Here is a 17815-nt window from a genome sequence, read left to right as displayed (position 1 = left end):
CTTTGTTATTCATTGATACACAAGCAAACACTGCTTCATTGTAAGGGGTCGTAAAGGTTAGGGAAACAGTGCTCAAGCTTACACAAGCAATAATTGGAATTAATGGGGAACTGTTATGCTTTTACATATTTGTATCTTATAAATAATGTTACAATGATGGATATTCACATTGAACATTGCCAAAGTTTCAAATAATGAGGTAAAAGTATGGAGAAGTAAAGATTTCTTAACACAGTCATCTGCTCCAGGCATGATACTGTAAGTGTTTAAATTACAGAGCCTTCACGGCTACATGTAACTACATGCTAACATCAGGGAAACATGTAAACTTGGTTGCTGATGTTCTACGTTTCACCTAGACTTTAGAAAACATTCCTGCTGGAACAAAAGCTTTTATTAGTGATTTTCCATTGTAAAAAGTGCCTCTATACTGCAGTACAGTCATTTCCTGACTTCATAAAACAGTGCAGAGACACTGAGATACAGAAGACCCAGAAACACTGGACAATCAGAGCACACTGGGCTGTTTCAGAGTTAGGCACGAAAATGGAGCATTTCAGACAGAGGGTAAATAATGTTTTTCCACGCCAAACAGTATAAGGGGAATTAATTCTTTTTCCCATCAAAGCATGTAAACATGTTCTAGTAGAAACCTCAAAGACAAGTATGAAGCTGAAAATGAGCATAATAGGTTCCCTTTAATTAATTAGAGGCTGAACATCTTTCTTTCGCCTATAATTTGTACCAAATTACATTACTGTTTCCAGGTAATTTCCTTGGAAATTAAAAGGAGATGACGACCCTGTAAATTAAAACGTTACCTCATTTCTCTTTGCAGAAAATTCGAGTTCCAGAGTCCGAACTGTGCAGGGTGTGTCGGAAGAGGGTGTACCCGATGGAGTCGCTGATCGCGGACAAACAAAACTTCCATAAAAGCTGCTTTCGCTGTGAGCACTGCAGAGGCAAACTAAGGTGAAGCTACTTCACAGAGCAATTCATTCTCCTGCTTTTTTTTCTTTGCTCTAAATTAACCTCTTGTTTTCTTTCTGTTTGTTAACAGCCTTGGAAACTATGCCTCTCTCCATGGACGAATGTACTGCAAGCCACACTACAAGCAATTATTCAAGTCCAAAGGAAATTATGACGAGGGATTTGGACAGAAACCACACAAAGAATTATGGAGTAGTAAGAACCAGGAGAACTCAGCCGAAAAGACAAAAGTCAGATCACCATCACCTGAAAAGAAGGTCATGGAGCCCAGATATTCCACCAGTCAGAGCACATTAGCTACTCAGGATAATGACATAAGCAAATCAGAGGTCGAAAACAAAAAGCTCACAACTAAGATTTCTGTAGTGTGGCCTCCTCAAACAGATTCTCCAAAGAAATCCTTCGCTATCGAGGAGGAGTTGAAGTTGGTTAAGCCGTCATGGCCCCCTAAGGAGGGCTCAGCTCAGGAAAATGAACACCTAAATCAGCCTACGAAGCATTCATTAAAGGAGACTGATTTCCCTGCAGCAGAAGTACAAAATGGACCCCAGGAAAATGACAAGGTGCATGAGAGTGCGTGTTTAACAGAGAATGTGAAAAAGCCTGAAGAGACTCCAGCACAGTCAGAGGCTCCGGCCTCCCCTGCAGCAGTCGCCGAGGAACCAGCGAGTGTTGCTCACACTCAAGAAACTAAAGAGTCAAACAGTGGCTCTGAGGCTGTGACACAAGTGGATTCTGAAATGGACTCTGAAGTGCACCCTGGAGTGGAAGAGAAGGAACAAGGCGCAGGAAGAGATGGAGGAGCTGTGGAAAGCATTGATGTGCAGCAGGAGAACATAGAGAAAAGTGTAGAGAGGGTGGAGGAAGTGAAAGTAAATGGACATGATGGGCAGATAGAAAGTGCCGCAGGTGAGAAGGAAAGCCAGGAGGGGATAGATAAAGGGAATAATGACGGCATGAACAATGGGGAGGCGGTAAAGGTCACCTTAATAGATGAGGAGGTGATGGCAGGACAGGTGGTGAATGCAAACTCCAACAATAACAATAATTATGGCCAGACACTGCTGGAGCATGAAATCCTGTTTCAAGGGCTTAGTGAGGATGAGGAAAAGAAAAACCAGTCACTCTTTTTGACAGATACAACAAGAACAACAGATTTCTTCCAAGCCGATCACTGTGAAGAATCAAAATGGATGCCAAGTGAAGTGCTGCAATTGGCACAGAGGGATGATGCTTTTGTGCCAGCGGGTGCCAAATGTACTGAAGCCACAGACTGCTATTCAGACACAAATTTCTTCACGGAGACAGCCGAGGGAATGTTCACTTTCAAAAACGAGGCCACCGAGCCAAAGATTAGCACATCGAGCTTCCTCGAGGACATTTTTGCCGGCCTAAGCACCAGCAGCTCCAGCCTGCTATCTGATTTCAAATCCGACATCTTCAGTCAATCTGTCGGGGAGACGCCTCCAGTGTCAGCGCTGGATGACCTTTTGGATTTTGGGATGGAGGCGAGAGAGAGCGCGGGCAAAGCGGGAGATGTAAGGGGGAAGGATGAGAGCGGTGACAGCTTTGCCACAAACTACAGGGACGGCACTTCTTTGTGGGCAGATGGAGACGACGCCTTGACAGTGGAGGAGCAGATCAAGAGGAATAGATACTACGATGACGACGACAGCGACAACTCTTGAACTCCTCAGCCCGTTCAGCTAATAATCAGGCACTGCTGCCTACATGTTATTTCAAATGTATGTCCATGGAGAGATGAACTGCTCTGATTTTAAAGGTCCAGTGTGTCGGATTTAGGGGGATATGTTGGCAGAAACTAAAAGTATACATGTTTTTCTTTGGTGTGTAATCGTTTTCACAATAGCCACCTTAGTTAGCAGCCCCTCTGCGATGAGCAGCATTGGACAAACACTGATTTTTTTAATACGCAGCTGCTTTATTCACCGTTTTTACCAATTTATATCACCAGGTCTGTTTGTTATGGGGAGGAAGAGACCTCTATGGATAATTCGGCTCCCAGTTAGAACTTCCTGAACGTCTAATTTTTAAGTTATCAAAGAAAAAAGCTGCTGAGCTGGTGGCCTGGATGGGAAAAAAATTGATTTGTAACATGAAACGTTATTCAGTGTTTTTACAGGTTTGTTTTTCGGAGAGAAAGAGACGCCTGCGGATAATTCACCTCCTGACAAAAACCTCGAGAACATCAGGATCTTTAGTTACTCTAGAAAAAAAGTGAACACACTTTAGCACGCGCTGGGCTAGCAACCTGTCTCTGACATGCCAAACAATATTGTAAACAAAGTGATCTGTAACATGAAACTACTTTATTCAGTGTTTTTACCGGTTTAAATCACCATGTCTGTTTGTTTCGGAGAGGAGGAGACCTCTACAGATGATTCATCTCCTGGTTAAAACCTCCTAAATCATGAACACTGGAGGAATTCTAACCAGGAGATGTTTAAGCTAGTTGCAATTCACAATCCTCACCACTAGATGGCACTAAACCCCCCTAACTCTTACACACTGTTCTGTCAATCTCGTGTTTTTGTACTGAGTTTTGAAATTATGCTCTTTTATTCAATATCTAACTATGTTTGATCGAATGCACCTGGTGTGCATGGAAATGGAGAGTGGATATTTGTTCTTGTATGTTACTTAGTATACATATCTACTTTTTGCTGACTGATCTAAACAGGGCTATATTTTTAAAATTCCCAATATGTGCGTTAATAACAAACTGCCTTTGAATGAATGTCTGCCAGCTTTCTTTTGTGTCTGAATAAAGAGGTTTTTCCCCTTTTTTTCATTTCTATTATGCCTTCTGGTTGAAATAAAGCTTCATGAACTCAACAATATATGACTTTTTAATCAGTTAGCGCACAGTCAGGAGCAGAAATGGTACTTAGCTGTATCCCCTTTGTGTGGCTGGCCAGTTTGATGTATGGTCTACCTTGATAACACAGTCCAGCTGAGATCTCTTTGGCAAAAGGCGTATTGATTTTCACTGATAGAGCAGGCCTGTTGTAGGAGTTACAGATTTTTCCATTAGGTGGCTTTTGTCACCTCTGACAGATTCTTTTCCCCCCTGCTCAGTTGCAGCTTGAACACGCGGGATAATTGGCTGCAAAGAGAATATACCGCAATGTTAATTACACCAGCATAAAACTACTTTAGTGTCAGAGAAGTGATGGCTTCACGGATTCAGCGTGGGTCATGCTACATTGTGCTGACAGCTCCTTGAAGTTGGGGAAGCACTGTTGCTGGTTCAATAATTCAGCATCCCCTCTTGAAATGCAGTTTGGCATGTTTTTAATTGGGCTATTTTTTCCCCCTGTAATATTTTCATTGACATTTTAAAGTAGATGCCATTCTGTACATATTTTAATTGTTTTTACCCTTCTGCCAAACAATTACAAACCCAGACAACTGTCCATCCAGTCAGAGAGGAGAAAACTGCCACTGACCACATGCCTGTTTAGGGACACAGACACTGTGCTTTTATTCCATATTATTTCTTTAGCAGTCTCATGATATGCTCCACTGTTCACTGCTTGTTAGGTCAAAGTCATTATCATTCAGCTCAAATATTTCACAGAGGTTTGACGCAATACTGGACGTGCAGTCCACCGTGATATTTTTAGCTAATCCCAAATTAACAGCGATGCCCACGGGTTGAATCTGACAGGGGACCTTTGTTGCATGTCATGCTGTCTTATTTGCCCCTCATTTCCTGTCAGCTGTCTCATGAAAGAAACATTGTTTGAGGAATCACAAGGAGGAAATGTTGCTCTGAAACAGGCGCTTGATTTGTCCAAGTCAGACGTGCTGCATCTCGTGAGTGATATTTTTCACAGCAGGTACGGAGAGGAGGAAAGACTTGGGGCTGCAACTCATGATTATTGTTATTATAAAGTAATCTGCTGGTTCTTTTCTAAATGAAGAGATTAATTTCATATTCTGGGTGGGGGACATTTTCAATCCACTCTTTTTTTGGTGTCTTGGGAAAAGATATGAGCAGCAGAAGCAGTCCTCATTTGGCTCCAGCTGAGCTCAGGCCGGCCATTAGATGTGATGGACAGGGGGACAAACTCCCAAACTTAGGGCCCCTCATACACACCCAGTCCAGCACCACCTTTAGTGCATAGGCCTCTGCATGTCATCTGTGCCCTTTGACCCCCCCGATGGCGGGCCTGGAAAATGAGATTTATGGTTGTGCGTAGACCCTACGCATGTCGTATACACTGTTGTGAGCATTTTTACTTGTGCTGTGGTGTGTCCGTGTCACTCTGCAGTTACACCTCCAAAACACTAGTGAGCGGCGGAGGTTTCTGTGAAGTGCTGTAAAGTTTAGTTGATTCAAAAATCACATTAAACACACATTAAACATGGTGCAATAGAGAGGTTTTCAAACACAAGTACAAGTACAGACAATGTGTTTGTGTTTATCTGGATACATTTTCCCCACAAATATAACATGCTAATGTTTTTAGCGCCAGCCTATGGCATTTTACATTGTATAAATTAGCCTAGTGACCAGCGGCGATTTCCTCTTCTCATATGAAACCTGGATAAATCCTGAAGTAAATCCCTTGAAGGATAAATCCCACACAAGACTTATAATGCTATTTTAGTGGAGGCTTTACTGTATTCACAATTTATAGCTTGTGTCTGTGAAATTAAAGTAAATAAAAGCTTTGCGGTCTGCGTCACCGCAACGCATAGTTACAATTCTGGAGAGGTGCACGTCAGGCTATGGCGTAGGCTCTACTGTACGTCAACGTGGATTAAACGCAGAAGTATTAATTCCCTATGAGTTTAGAGATGAATCCTAGTACAGGGGTGACCTTTAAGGGGTGAGAGTGGTCTCTGAGAGCTTCCACTATTTTCTTTATACAAAGTCCAGTCTTTCAACTGATTTATTCAGCCACTTTTAATTTATTTATAGCATTGGTTATTTAGAAATTAAAATTGCAGACAAAACAAAACTTTTTTTTCACTTTTCAAGTGGCCTTTTCTTTTGGGGCCTCAGGGTTGCAGCGGTGTAGTAGTTTCAAGGTCTACCCTTAAATTTTTATTCCTTTAAGGGTCATTATGATTGATAGAAATAATAATTCTGTAATACTGGGATACTGTGAAATTGGGGTTTTTTCTGAGACCCTGACCCTGGGTATCCAGTTCCACCCCCCACCCTCCCACCACTGTGCCGCCCCTGCCAATTTGTGCCTTTTCTGGTGTTTTTAATTTTGTTACAGAAAAATAAAACCCTCTCCAGAGAGATCTACACCTATGTATGAGCATGAGTAATAAATTAAAATGGGCTTGAAAATATGTGAACCTTTCCTTTAATGGTGCTCTATCAAATCAGGATGTCTTTACCAAACCCCTGACACCTGCCCGCAGTTACACCAGGACGCCCTGATGCCATCAGATCACCCAGCCATGACACGCGCTCTCCCCGTTGCTCCAAAGTCAGTCTCCGTTAAACAAAGCAGCATCATGCTCCTCTCTCGCGGCCAGGGGCCGATTGGCTGCTATCCCTCCCCATCAGGCGGCCGCTGATTGGACGGCTCCTCTCCTCCGCCGGCTGCCGCCTCCCCCCTCCACGAGCGTGCAGCGCGAGACACGGAGCAGAGGAGGCATCCGCGCGGTGTGGAGCGGACGGTGCTCGGCTGCGAGGACGAGTTGGAGCGACGGGACGCGGAGAACAACACCGGTAGGTGTCCAGAAATGCTTTCAAATACGGTGTGTCTCCGGTGTGTGCGGCGCTGGGCGCTTTCTAGGCACTAATTGCTCGCTTCACGCGCTCTGCCGCTTCCGGACGGATGCTGCTCGTGGAAGTGAAATTGAGTTAACGGCTGTTTTGTTTATGGAGGTGCTGTTTGACCCTTGCTGTGGCACTTAATGTGTGCTCTCCTGTGCTGTGGCAGAGAGGACTGTGTTGGTAATGGTTGACTGTAACAGAATTTAAACTTGCCTTGACAGTGACGTTACTTCCAAACATTTTAGTTTGAGGGTGCACCGTTACCTGCCGCACTGCACGGGCAGACAGCGGTGTGTGGGGCTGCTGCTGCCACTGTGTGAGCTTAGCATGTAGTCATTCACTTAATGTGTCGTTGCCATCATTTAATTTCAACTTGGCTCGCCTGTGTTTGCTTTATTGGCTTTTATGTGTGTGAGAGAAGAGAGCAAAGCAGAGGCAGGATAAATCCGGATAAGTAGATGAGAGCATTGTGCCTTTCATAATGCTGTGCACTTTATAGACTAATATCAAGTACAGTGATTTATCTGGCTGCTAATCCACGTCACTTAACATGAACTAGTAAAATCCATCAGCTTTGTTGTGTCATTGCATAAAGGAATCAGTGTCACCATGCTGTGCTCCATCACTCCGTCAGATGCTGCTCCACTCCTCCAAGGAAGTGGAAGGGACAGTTAAAATGGATATAACCCTCTGTGGCAAGCTGCTCAATAGGATTTTACCTTGTAGTGGAGGGGTCATAACAACAATTCACGGCCAGTGTCTCTGCTCGCTGTGAACAGTGTGCCTAAGCCTCTGCAAAATCCATTTCTAGAGATTTATTTTGACAGTTGCTTTGAAACCTGAATGCCACAGATCTCAGACGCATCTCCCCCCTGCAGGACTGATCCTCTTTTTGGAATTACACCGCTCCTTGAAGTGGTTACATCAATACTTCTTCACACTGTTTCTTGTCGTGGAGTAATACCAGAGAAGCAAGCTTGGCTCTTTTGTGAGCACCGTGGCTTTCAACCTTACACTGCCGCCTGGGTCGTTAATACCGGCAGCCCTGCCAAATTCTCTCATTTAAGCCTGTGTGCTGGCGCATGACCAGATACTGATATTGTATGAGTTGGGGGGGGAGAAAATGTTCCATTTAATTTCAGAAATGTCCCACAGTCCTCCATTTATCTCCCGTGACATGAAATACAGTGGTTTAATCTCAATTAGGCAATGACATATCAGAATGGGTACCCCACATATGGATGGCCGCAGATGACAGTGATGAACATGGGGTTGGAGGTCTAGTTTGGTGAACTGAAGGTTACACAAGAACTGGTGGTGTAGGGAAAAATAACTGATCTCAGCTTACTTGACTTCATCTTACAATTTCCATTTTTGCGCTTGGCAGACTGTGACTGTCAAGCCTCTGTTTGATAAAGCCGGATCTTAATAGAAGTCATTGTCTGTCTTTAAAGATCCAGCAAATGTTGAGATTTAGAAGCTATTTCCAGAGCTAGGTTTAGATCACAGCTGATAACTTCCACACCACAGCTGTTAGTTTTTAAAAAAGATTATAATAACGACTATAGTTCAATAACAGCCCCTCCGAGTTTCCTCCATATGATGCCTTCAAGTTCCCCAAATCAGTCATTTTCACCCCCTTTTTAAAGGAGAAGTGTGTTTGGATTTAGCAGCATTGAGCTGTGAGGACTGCAGATTGCAACCAGCTGAACCTTTCCCATGTGCAAAGCGTGAACTCCTGGTTAAAATGCCTTCATTGTTCATTCGCCCCTTTTACACTGGCTGTTCAAGGCAGGGGTTTGATGTTCTGTTACTCTGCCCTGCTGTTCTTTATAAAAGGTACAATAGTGAAATGAGGGGATAGATTTGTCTGGCCTGTGTTTGGATGTTACAGGTGTGATGTTTTAAAGACGTGTTATACGGTATGTGCAACCTACTGGAGATTTAAAAGCAGCTAATAGCAGTTAGTGGCTAACTCAAACGAGAAGAACAGCAGCTAAAAATATCCTCAAATTGGTCACACACTGAGGTCCGGGAGCTTTGAACAGAGGATGAGATCAACCCCCATATAACAGGGACAGTAAATGATTGTTGTTTCCATGTGATGCCACTGTTGTTGTTTAAAAAGTGCTGCTGATGCTTAAATATGTCACACTAGAGACCGACGCTGCTGTGTGACATGTCACGCACGTCACACCTCTTTTGCTTACAAGACGCCAGCATGCTATCTTAAATCACACACAGGAGTGTAAAGAAGGGACTTCGTAGTGGCCTCGTCGCAGGTTCCTAAAAGGGATATTGTTAAGGAGGATTTTTCAGGGGCCAAAATATCCCTTGAGGTCTCTTCCTCTCCAAAACAAACAAACCAGGTGGTAGAAACTTTTAAAAACTGAACACTGAATAAAGCGGTGTCACGTTACAAATCGGTGTCGTTCACCTCATCACTGACAGGCTGCTAGCTCAGTGCACGTTTTTTCCCTGATAACTTAAGATTCAGACGTTCAGGAGGTTTTTATCAGGAGTAGAATTGATCTCCACTTGTCCAAAATAAACAGACCCGGGAATCACTAAAAGCACTGCTGAATGAAGCAGTTTCACGTTAAAAATCAGTGTTTTCCCAACGCATTTTGTCTCATCGCTGAGATGCTTTTAACCGGGGTGGCAAATGCAAAATGAATGTGCCTATCTAGAACCAGTGTCGGGTTTGTCCGTTCCTGGCTACTGTAGAAAAATGGCGGTGCAAGATGGCAGACTGCTTGAATGAGGACCTGCTCCCTATGTATTTTATTTTCCATTTCTGCTAGGGCTGCATAAGATGCAAAAAAAGTTGTGATATTTTGACAGATATTGAAATTTGGAGCTGTGATTTCAGTGGAAGTCGTAATTTTTGCTTTTCTTTTTTTGATTTTTGCTGGGGTCTGTACCAAACAAGCATGTTCCCATACAGTACGTCTGAAATATGACGTGTTGGCTGGGGCATCTCTGTAGTACCACAATGCTTCATTTATAATATGTTGTGACACATTTTACCTTTAACAAAAAATTGTAGCTCCCAGTCAAACCTACACACTGTGCCTTTAAAATCGTAGTAGTAGTAAAACACTATTAAACACTTGTGAGGCTCATCACAGCTCTTATATCTATAAATAGGTTGTGTACATCTGCTGTGTTGTGAATTACATCTTATTGACATCCTGCGAGAGGAAGCAAGCCCCTGGGTGTGCATCTCACAGGCTGGTTTTAACTCATTTAACCCCTGTGTTGGGGATTTATACGTGAATGCATCCTGCCTGTCAGAGTTATTGGGCGAATGTGACACACAGAATTGATCTTTTGAAATGCTCCACATTAAATAACTTGATGCCATTCTCACTCATAGTGCCGATTAGGAGATTGAAGATTTTATTTGGCTGAAATGAATCTGGAAGCAGAAACCCTCAGGCAAGACCAGATTCTTTTAATTACATCATATTTTTGTCCTGGAAGTGATCGGAATTCGATTTGCGGTGCAACAACGCGCTCCCGGATGAGATAAACTATTTGTGACAGTGATGAATGACATTAGTAAAGAGGGCTACAGGAAAGTGTATCACAAACCAGCTTATTAACTCACAATTTCAATGCACTTATGCTTTTGCCGCTGCCTTTCTTGTCAACACAATTTAAATGGGAAATCTGTCAGTTGGTGGGTTGCTGTTTGTTACGGCATGCGTTGGCATTTTGGTGCCCCCGGGGAACATACGCTGTTTTGTCAGAATCTCCTTTGGAAGCTGCTGCTTTATAAAGACCTTTTGCTGACGTTCAATTTAGCTTTTTTCTCGCTGTCACCACCATTGGTTTAATTTAATGTTTGGCAAACATGATGTGCCATTCATCATCAGGATTTAGTGTCAGTCACTCAGAGTCTTTCTGCATCAACATTCAACCATCATACAGTGGAGAATCCATCACAGAAGAGGAAGAGATACCAATTTCTCTGCTGAGTTAGGGGCATGGCCGCAATCATAGATATATGATTGTGGACTCGTTGGCAAGCATATATCATATACCCACATGACCAGCTGTGATTGACATCATCAGGTTTCAACACATTCTGCTGTTGTGGGAAATATGAGAAATCAAGGAAAGTGACAATGCTTCCTCTCTGCACTGAGCACCACTGGATGGTGACTTTCATATATTCAAGGCTGAATTTTCCTTTGATAAAAGCAGTTGTACAATACTCCAATACTCAGTGCAGGGTTCCCACGAGGCTCAGGTGGTATCACTGTATAACAGCATATCAGGCTATTTAGAAAATATGATTTTCAATACAAAAATGTAGACCCTCATTTTTCTATTAACCTCGTACTGGAGAGGCTCTACTGAGGATGTATGGTATGTAGTGCACATTAAGTGTCACTAGAGGTCAGTAAGGTGCAACTCAAGTGGTAGGGATAATGTTACAGGACCGACTGCAAAGAGTAGCCCGTGTCGTGCCTGCAACAGCAGAGAGTGAGCAGAGTTGGTGATTGTTGGAACAGTGGACTAACTAGATGACTAAAAAGACTAGCCAAGGCTATTAAGCTAGTCTTAGTTATGTCAAAGAGAGAAACTTGAATTAAGAAGGTGTGGCTTTATTTTTCAGTAGTGAAAGTAGGTGTACTGTAAGAGAATATTACCTTACTTGACATTTTGTGAGTTCATTTTGTCTATTTATCAGACTGGAAATGCCAAGAGAGCTTGCAGAACATAGCAGAGTCGCCATTCAGCGGGGTTTGGGGTAGCGCCACAGACAAATACCGTCATATACCGTGTACGCTGGTGAAATTCCGGAAAAAACAGATATTGCCGCAGCCTAGTTTCCACTAGGGCTGTCAAAATTGCTCAAAAATGACGTTCGAATATTCGTTCTAAAAATAACTCATAGGTTCGAACCATTCGAATTTTTTTTTTTCGCATTATGTCCACAAGAGGGCAAACTAATACAAGGAAATATACTTCTGTATGTATTAATACAAGGAAACATATCTACTTGTAAATATTTTTATTTCAACATAAACGTCTTTGAAAACATTTACATACCTACACATTAAAACACATAAAACAATTATCTATAACATTACGTTATAAACGACTGCGGACCTCTCGCTCGCCCCCCCTCTCTGACCCGCTGCGAATAGCCTTCGAAGCGCCGAGAAGGGAAGCCAGTTTCCTTTCGGTGCCCATGTTAACCAATTGTGTCATCCACACCGGCTGCGCCGCGCCGCGCAGCTCCGTGGCCGCTCCCACCTCCCACTCCCAAAGAGGACAGCTGCGGTGGTGTTTTTTTTTTCTCCACAATCGAATATCAATTTTCACATTCGAAGGTCCATTTTTTTTTCAAATTCGAATTTAAATTTGAATTTAGAATATTGGTTGACAGCCCTAGTTTCCACTGTCATGAAATTCCTGGTAAAGTTATGAAATAAGAAAAACTGTTTTCCAGGCCTGGAAATGGTTTGGAATTAAAATAATGTTTTGGAAAAGTTCTGCATACACATTGTTTTTGCTGTTGTTTAAAATATGTTCATGGAAATCTGAAAACATGTTTAACATTACGCGAAATACCTTTCTTGTATTAACAATTTAAGGCCTAGCGCTGCACTGTGTGACTGTTTTAATGTTGCTAGCATCATGTGATACACATAGACCAGACCGGCTACGCTGCATTGCCAAGGCCACGTCCTCTTTTGGGAGAAAGAAACACCTTGTCACTTCAGGGCAGAAACAGGACACTGCCAAAAAGCTGTTGTGTAGTGGGTTAACTAAGGCTTCCACGTTGAGATCTGAGACACATAAGATATGTTTATATTCACCTTCAGTGTGATAAATTACTAAATGATGCTGGTGACAGTTATTACTGATGGATGGATTCAGTGGGAGGCTGTTGCGGTAACGTTACAGTTATCCAGTATTGCATCATCAGCTTAGATTTGTTTCTATTAACAGGTTGGTGATTCACAGACAGCACTTAGCCTAACAATACCTGGCGATTCAATTGTGATTCAGACGTCTATGATATTCCACCAGTGTGTTGCGTCATTGATCCACTCGAACGTGGAAAGACTGAAGGGACATAATGCGGATCAACCTTAATCTGTAAAGGTATTGCAAACGCTCAGGTGCAGGCAAGATCGCAGAATAATTAATAGACATGTCTGTAAAACAGCGTATGTGCCGTCTGGTCTTTTGGCACATGCAGCTAGGTGGCAGTGGAAATGTCTAATAAGTGTTAGCAGTTTACTCTTGTGAAGGCCTGGGAAGTGTGTGTTGAATAATGAGTGGTTACATAGTTATGCAGGTCTACCTGTTCAGAACTTGGGAAATATTATGGAGAAGTTATGGAAAGTTTAAAATGCATTGGTAAAAATGTTTGGGAACCCTGTCAGTGCTAATGCTGTTTTCCTCCAGTACATAGCTACACTGCATATCTTTCCCTGTATGCACCTGAGTGGCTACTGTCCTGCCAAAGTGACAGACTGACAGTCACAAAATGCTAAATATACATAGAGGGAAATGTGTTATCTGCTAATATGTCATATGGCAGTAATATTTTCCTGCACCAGTGTCAACAAGACAAGTGCCTCATCACTGACTGTACTTTTTGTTGAGTTCAGTGTGTCACTTCACTCTTACACTGAGTCTTCACTAAACTTAGTGCTGAACGCTAATTTCATTTCATAACTTTTTAAACAAGTGCAGGCACTACATCGCAAGAGCCATGATTTTAATTATAACTGACATAAATAATTGTTTAACAAGCAGTAGCAAGAGAAGCTTAAAATGACAACAGTGGAGTTCACTGGCTGTAAAGACAACAGATAAATTTACACAGTCAGTCTTAATTATGTGAGTTGGAAAACATAAAAATAATCTGTTGGCTGTTGTCCAGCTAAGGAGCGCTCTGCATGCCAGTGTCTATACATTTAAGCTTGGCCAAAGGCAGGGACAGGCTCTGATAAAGGGTTTAATTTTGGAGTTATTTCCAAGTAGCTAACTGGTTCATGTTAAAAAAAACCATGCAAAATGACATGAAATACATGAGGTACTTTCTTTGAGTCCTTGGCGCCACTGACTGTTGAGCTTATCTTTATTGCATTTGTGCTGACATTTGAACGTTTTCTGATGTAAATGTCTTGCCTTTCATTTCATTTTCTTTTGGCTTTGCTGACAGACGGGGACTAGCTGCTTTAACGTGTGGAAACATGATGCCCACCCCTTTGCCTTGCGTGGCAAAGGCATAACCCAATGTCAAGTGACAACATTGGGTTATGCCTTTGCAACATTGGGTTATATCTTTGCCATGCAAAGGCATAACCCAATGTTGTCTGTCTCTGATCAGCTAGTACTCTTGGGTTGGTTAGGTTAAGGCAATAGGAGTGAGATAATTGACCATATATAAAGATGGGTGATGGGTGACATGACATCCCTAAAAGTGAGGCCAAAACATTTTAGTCGCCCCCTGGTGGCTGGCTGCAGTATAGGTCATAAACTGCACCCTTCTAAGTTAGCGTATAGGACATGGGCCAAACTGAAAGATCAAAGTACACGTCGAAGATGGTTTCTGTCATTTTAAGTAGGTCTTATCACACTGTCATGTGCTCAAGTGTTATTTTAAGTTATTTGATGCTATTAAAAGAAGGTATGACATCATAATTGACAGCTGTGTGTGCCAGTCGAGTTCCTGCAATCAACTGTGTTACCTGTGATTAGGTCTGAAGGTGGGAACTTGATATTGCGCAGACTCGGGCTCCAAATGACCTCACCAGCGCAAGAGGGCAGTGGTCATGTCTGAAGAAGGGCCCGTGTCCAAAACGTCGCATGTGTTATTTATTGTTTTTGGATGTATGTGCTGTTTTTTGAGACTTCAGTGGACATTTTAGCTTATTTTTTGTACAGTGGGAGGAAGTGGACACAGGGACCATCCTGGGTTGGTCCCCATGTCATGGTTTTGGTCTCTGTTTCAGAACCATTTGACCATTATTGATAATTCTTCCATTTTCTGCACGTCCGTCTCACTGAGCAGTAGGATATTTTAGATGCTCCCTTGCTCCTTGGACATGTCTCCAGGGGGTGTTGGAATTGTGACCCTGACCTCTTTACCAGAGGCGGGGCATATAAATAGATCATTTCCCTCAGGGAATCAATGGAGTATCACATTGTTGTTTGTCACTTAACTTGGTTTCTGAATAATTGATGACCAAATTGTTCAATTTAATCGCAGCATTGGGAAGCAAACCAATGGAGGAGAGCACTGCCCAGTTGCCCATTTTCCTGCAGAATTAATGGTCACTGTGTAACAGCTCATAATTTACAATGCATTAGATACTATGACTGCCTTGCTACGCTGTAATTACTGATAGGAGGAGGCTGTAACTTGCAATGCTGTCATCTTTTATAAGGTCTTGAGTTTTGTGTTACTGTGGCTGTAGCATTTCTCTCTGATTCTTTTCTTTCTCCGAGGGCGTTCACTGGGGTTTCACATTGATGTGCTCTGACCTATGCTGTTCCTCCAGACTGGCTCCCTCTCTTGCCCCCTCTCTTTCAGTCCCGCTCTCTCCGTCTCTGTGGAGAAGGGCTTGGAGAGCTACACAGGCGGCTATGTGTTTCATCTGTTGAGCTCAGCTAGTTGTGATCATGTCTGTGACTGCCGTCCAAAGTTTATTGGATCATTTGATAATCTTGTTGGCCAGAGCTGCGCCACGTGTGTCCCCAGCTCTGCATATGACTCTGTAGGCACAAATGATAGATTCAAATCCAACCGCACCATACTGTGATCATACTGATTTATACCCACCAGCTCTTTCGACAACATGGCACATGAAAACAAACAATAAACAGCCTGGTTGTTTGTTATCTGGCTTTATTGACTGGGTCTGACACAAAAACATGTGTGCCACAGTTACAGTCGCAGCAAGGCGAGACAAAATAACATGTTGTCATCCATTTCCCAGTTTTTGTTTACAAAAATGACAAATGATAAGGAGTAATATGCTGTTATTATTTAAAAAGCTCAGCTGGCAGATGTCTTGTCATGTTTTCCTGAAGACAACAGCCCAGCACAATATGAAAAGGCTGACCCAAAATGACATTCATGTCCTCATCTCTGGGGCATGTCAGGTTGATGAGGTGATTTACTTACTGCTGCAGCCAGGCCGGATAAAACAGCAAGGTGATTACATTGTTCAATAATGCTTAGTTTGTCAGGGGAGTCTTGGTTAAGTGCTGTATTGCATTTTATTCCCTTTGTGCACAGCTCTGTGGGTCACGGCAGTTCATTTTTATGACCAAAGTCGTATCACACAGCAGGTTTGAGGGAGGGAGAGCAGGGCTGTGCTAGCTTTCTGCCGCTCCCCCGCATCCTGTTATCTCATACTCTACCAGATGTGGTTGCATGTTGGCTGCCGTCGCCTTCCCATTTCCACACGCGAGGCTCTGCTGCAAAGCTTGCCGAGCCCCCACCGCCACCACACTTGGCATGGGATGAGTGCAGAGTGGAGTCTCCTAGCCCTGTTTTTTTTTTAATTGGGTTCTGATGACGGGACTTTGCCGGTTTGCCAAGCTGGCCGGCGCGACTGTTGCTGTCTCCCAGTTCCCCCCACGGTCAAGTAGATGATTGGATTTTCATCGGAGTGGTCAAATAGCGGGGGGATATAAGGGCAGGGACCCTATCAGCTGTCTCCCTGTGTAACTCTACAGGCTGTTTGGCCTCTCCAAGCACTGAATTTATAATACTGGGAAGCCTTGTTTGCGTTAGGGCATGCTTCCTTCTGCCTTATCTCTGCTACCGCATGGATACCTTGTCACTCTAATTTTGAGGTTGTGAATTGCAAGTTTATGTTGAGCATATTTGGAATCCCTGTGGCTTATAAAACACATTCAAAACCACCCGTTTTTAAAATTCATGCTCCAATAAGAAGGCTGTTTTCCTCAATTAGAGTGAAAGACCTCTGGAAGACATGTTGAACAGCAGCATTGTGTCTCCACTATGCCTCTCCACTTTGAAGGCAGATGCTAAAAGAAAGCATTATAATTTTTTTAAGTCTGGTTTCCCCCTCCTCACTCTAATCCTCTTTCAGGAAGTGCAACATGGTTCCATACTGATATGTGTATGCAGCAGGGTGCGGGGGGGAAATGGGAGTCAGAGTCATGCTGTTTTTATTTCTCGAGCTAAATTAATTAAATACAGAGAGTCGCCACAGAGGAAGATGTTTACTTTTATTTTGGGAGGCTGTATGTGTAACATTTTGTACTGCTTTCGGCGTAATTTGGTAGGTGATATTAATATCTTCCTGTATGCACGGTTGATTTCAATCAGCATCTGCTCTCAACGAGCACACATTCCTCAGTGGACCCGACTAACCCATTTGAATAGTCGTGTGTTTGACTCCTCGGCCTAATTATGGAGTGTGCACTATTATGTGTGCACAAATACCATACAGAATATAATCAATCTTAGACAAACTAGATGCAGCCCAATTATACGAGGTATGTTTGATACTCTTGATGCGTCTTTAAGCGACTTTATCCTTTGAGGCCTGTATGTAAATTTGACATTTGCCTCTCAAAATTCTTCCGACCAAATTGATTTTGAGGGCAGGCAGATTTAATGTGGAGCAATCTTATCCCTATCTTATCCCAGTTGGTCTTGTTAACTGCCTCCGCTGTCTGCTGTAAGACGAAAAATATATTTACATGAGACTGACAGACCTAGATAATAGAGTTTCAGAGCTGACCTTCTGGACAGAACAGATGGTTTGTTTCAAAGAGTTGAGAGGTTGATCGTGATCTCTTCTGCATCTGCTCTTGCTGATGAAGTGAAGCTGCAGCAGGTTACCATATGCACACAGTGTGATGATATGTTGAGTCTAGGTGCTTTTATCCTGGTCGAGGCTGTGACGCCAGATTTCACAAGCTCATATTGCACATTAGATTTGTACATGCGTAGCTTTTGTGCTATTTGAAACATAAAGCAGTGCTTCACTTTGGTGGAAAAACCTTATAGAAGTTTGAGTTTAGTCGATATCCAGCTCTGGC

At 42.9% G+C, this 17815-nt stretch overlaps 2 protein-coding genes across 7 annotated transcripts in view; both read left to right on the top strand.

Moving 5' to 3' along the window:
• The window catches only part of xirp2a (xin actin binding repeat containing 2a), a 64756-nt gene extending 63557 nt beyond the window's left edge, over positions 1-1199 (top strand). For all 4 annotated transcript variants that reach the window (XM_033615453.2, XM_033615455.2, XM_078165536.1 and 1 more), the window contains 2 exons: positions 839-972; positions 1061-1199. In XM_033615453.2, the coding sequence (XP_033471344.1) occupies positions 839-933 (95 nt within the window). In that variant the 3' untranslated portion in view covers positions 934-972; positions 1061-1199. The remainder of the gene's footprint in view (positions 1-838; positions 973-1060) is intronic.
• A 5272-nt stretch (positions 1200-6471) lies between these two features.
• The window catches only part of LOC117249842 (beta-1,3-galactosyltransferase 1-like), a 124528-nt gene continuing 113184 nt past the window's right edge, over positions 6472-17815 (top strand). For all 3 annotated transcript variants that reach the window (XM_033615629.2, XM_033615628.2, XM_033615626.2), the window contains exon 1: positions 6472-6709. The gene's annotated coding sequence lies outside the window, so the exon portion shown is untranslated. The remainder of the gene's footprint in view (positions 6710-17815) is intronic.

This window comes from Epinephelus lanceolatus, chromosome 24 (genome assembly GCF_041903045.1).
Source record: "Epinephelus lanceolatus isolate andai-2023 chromosome 24, ASM4190304v1, whole genome shotgun sequence".
NCBI classification, from domain to species: Eukaryota; Metazoa; Chordata; class Actinopteri; order Perciformes; family Serranidae; genus Epinephelus; species Epinephelus lanceolatus.
This window is presented reverse-complemented; position numbering and strand designations above follow the sequence as displayed.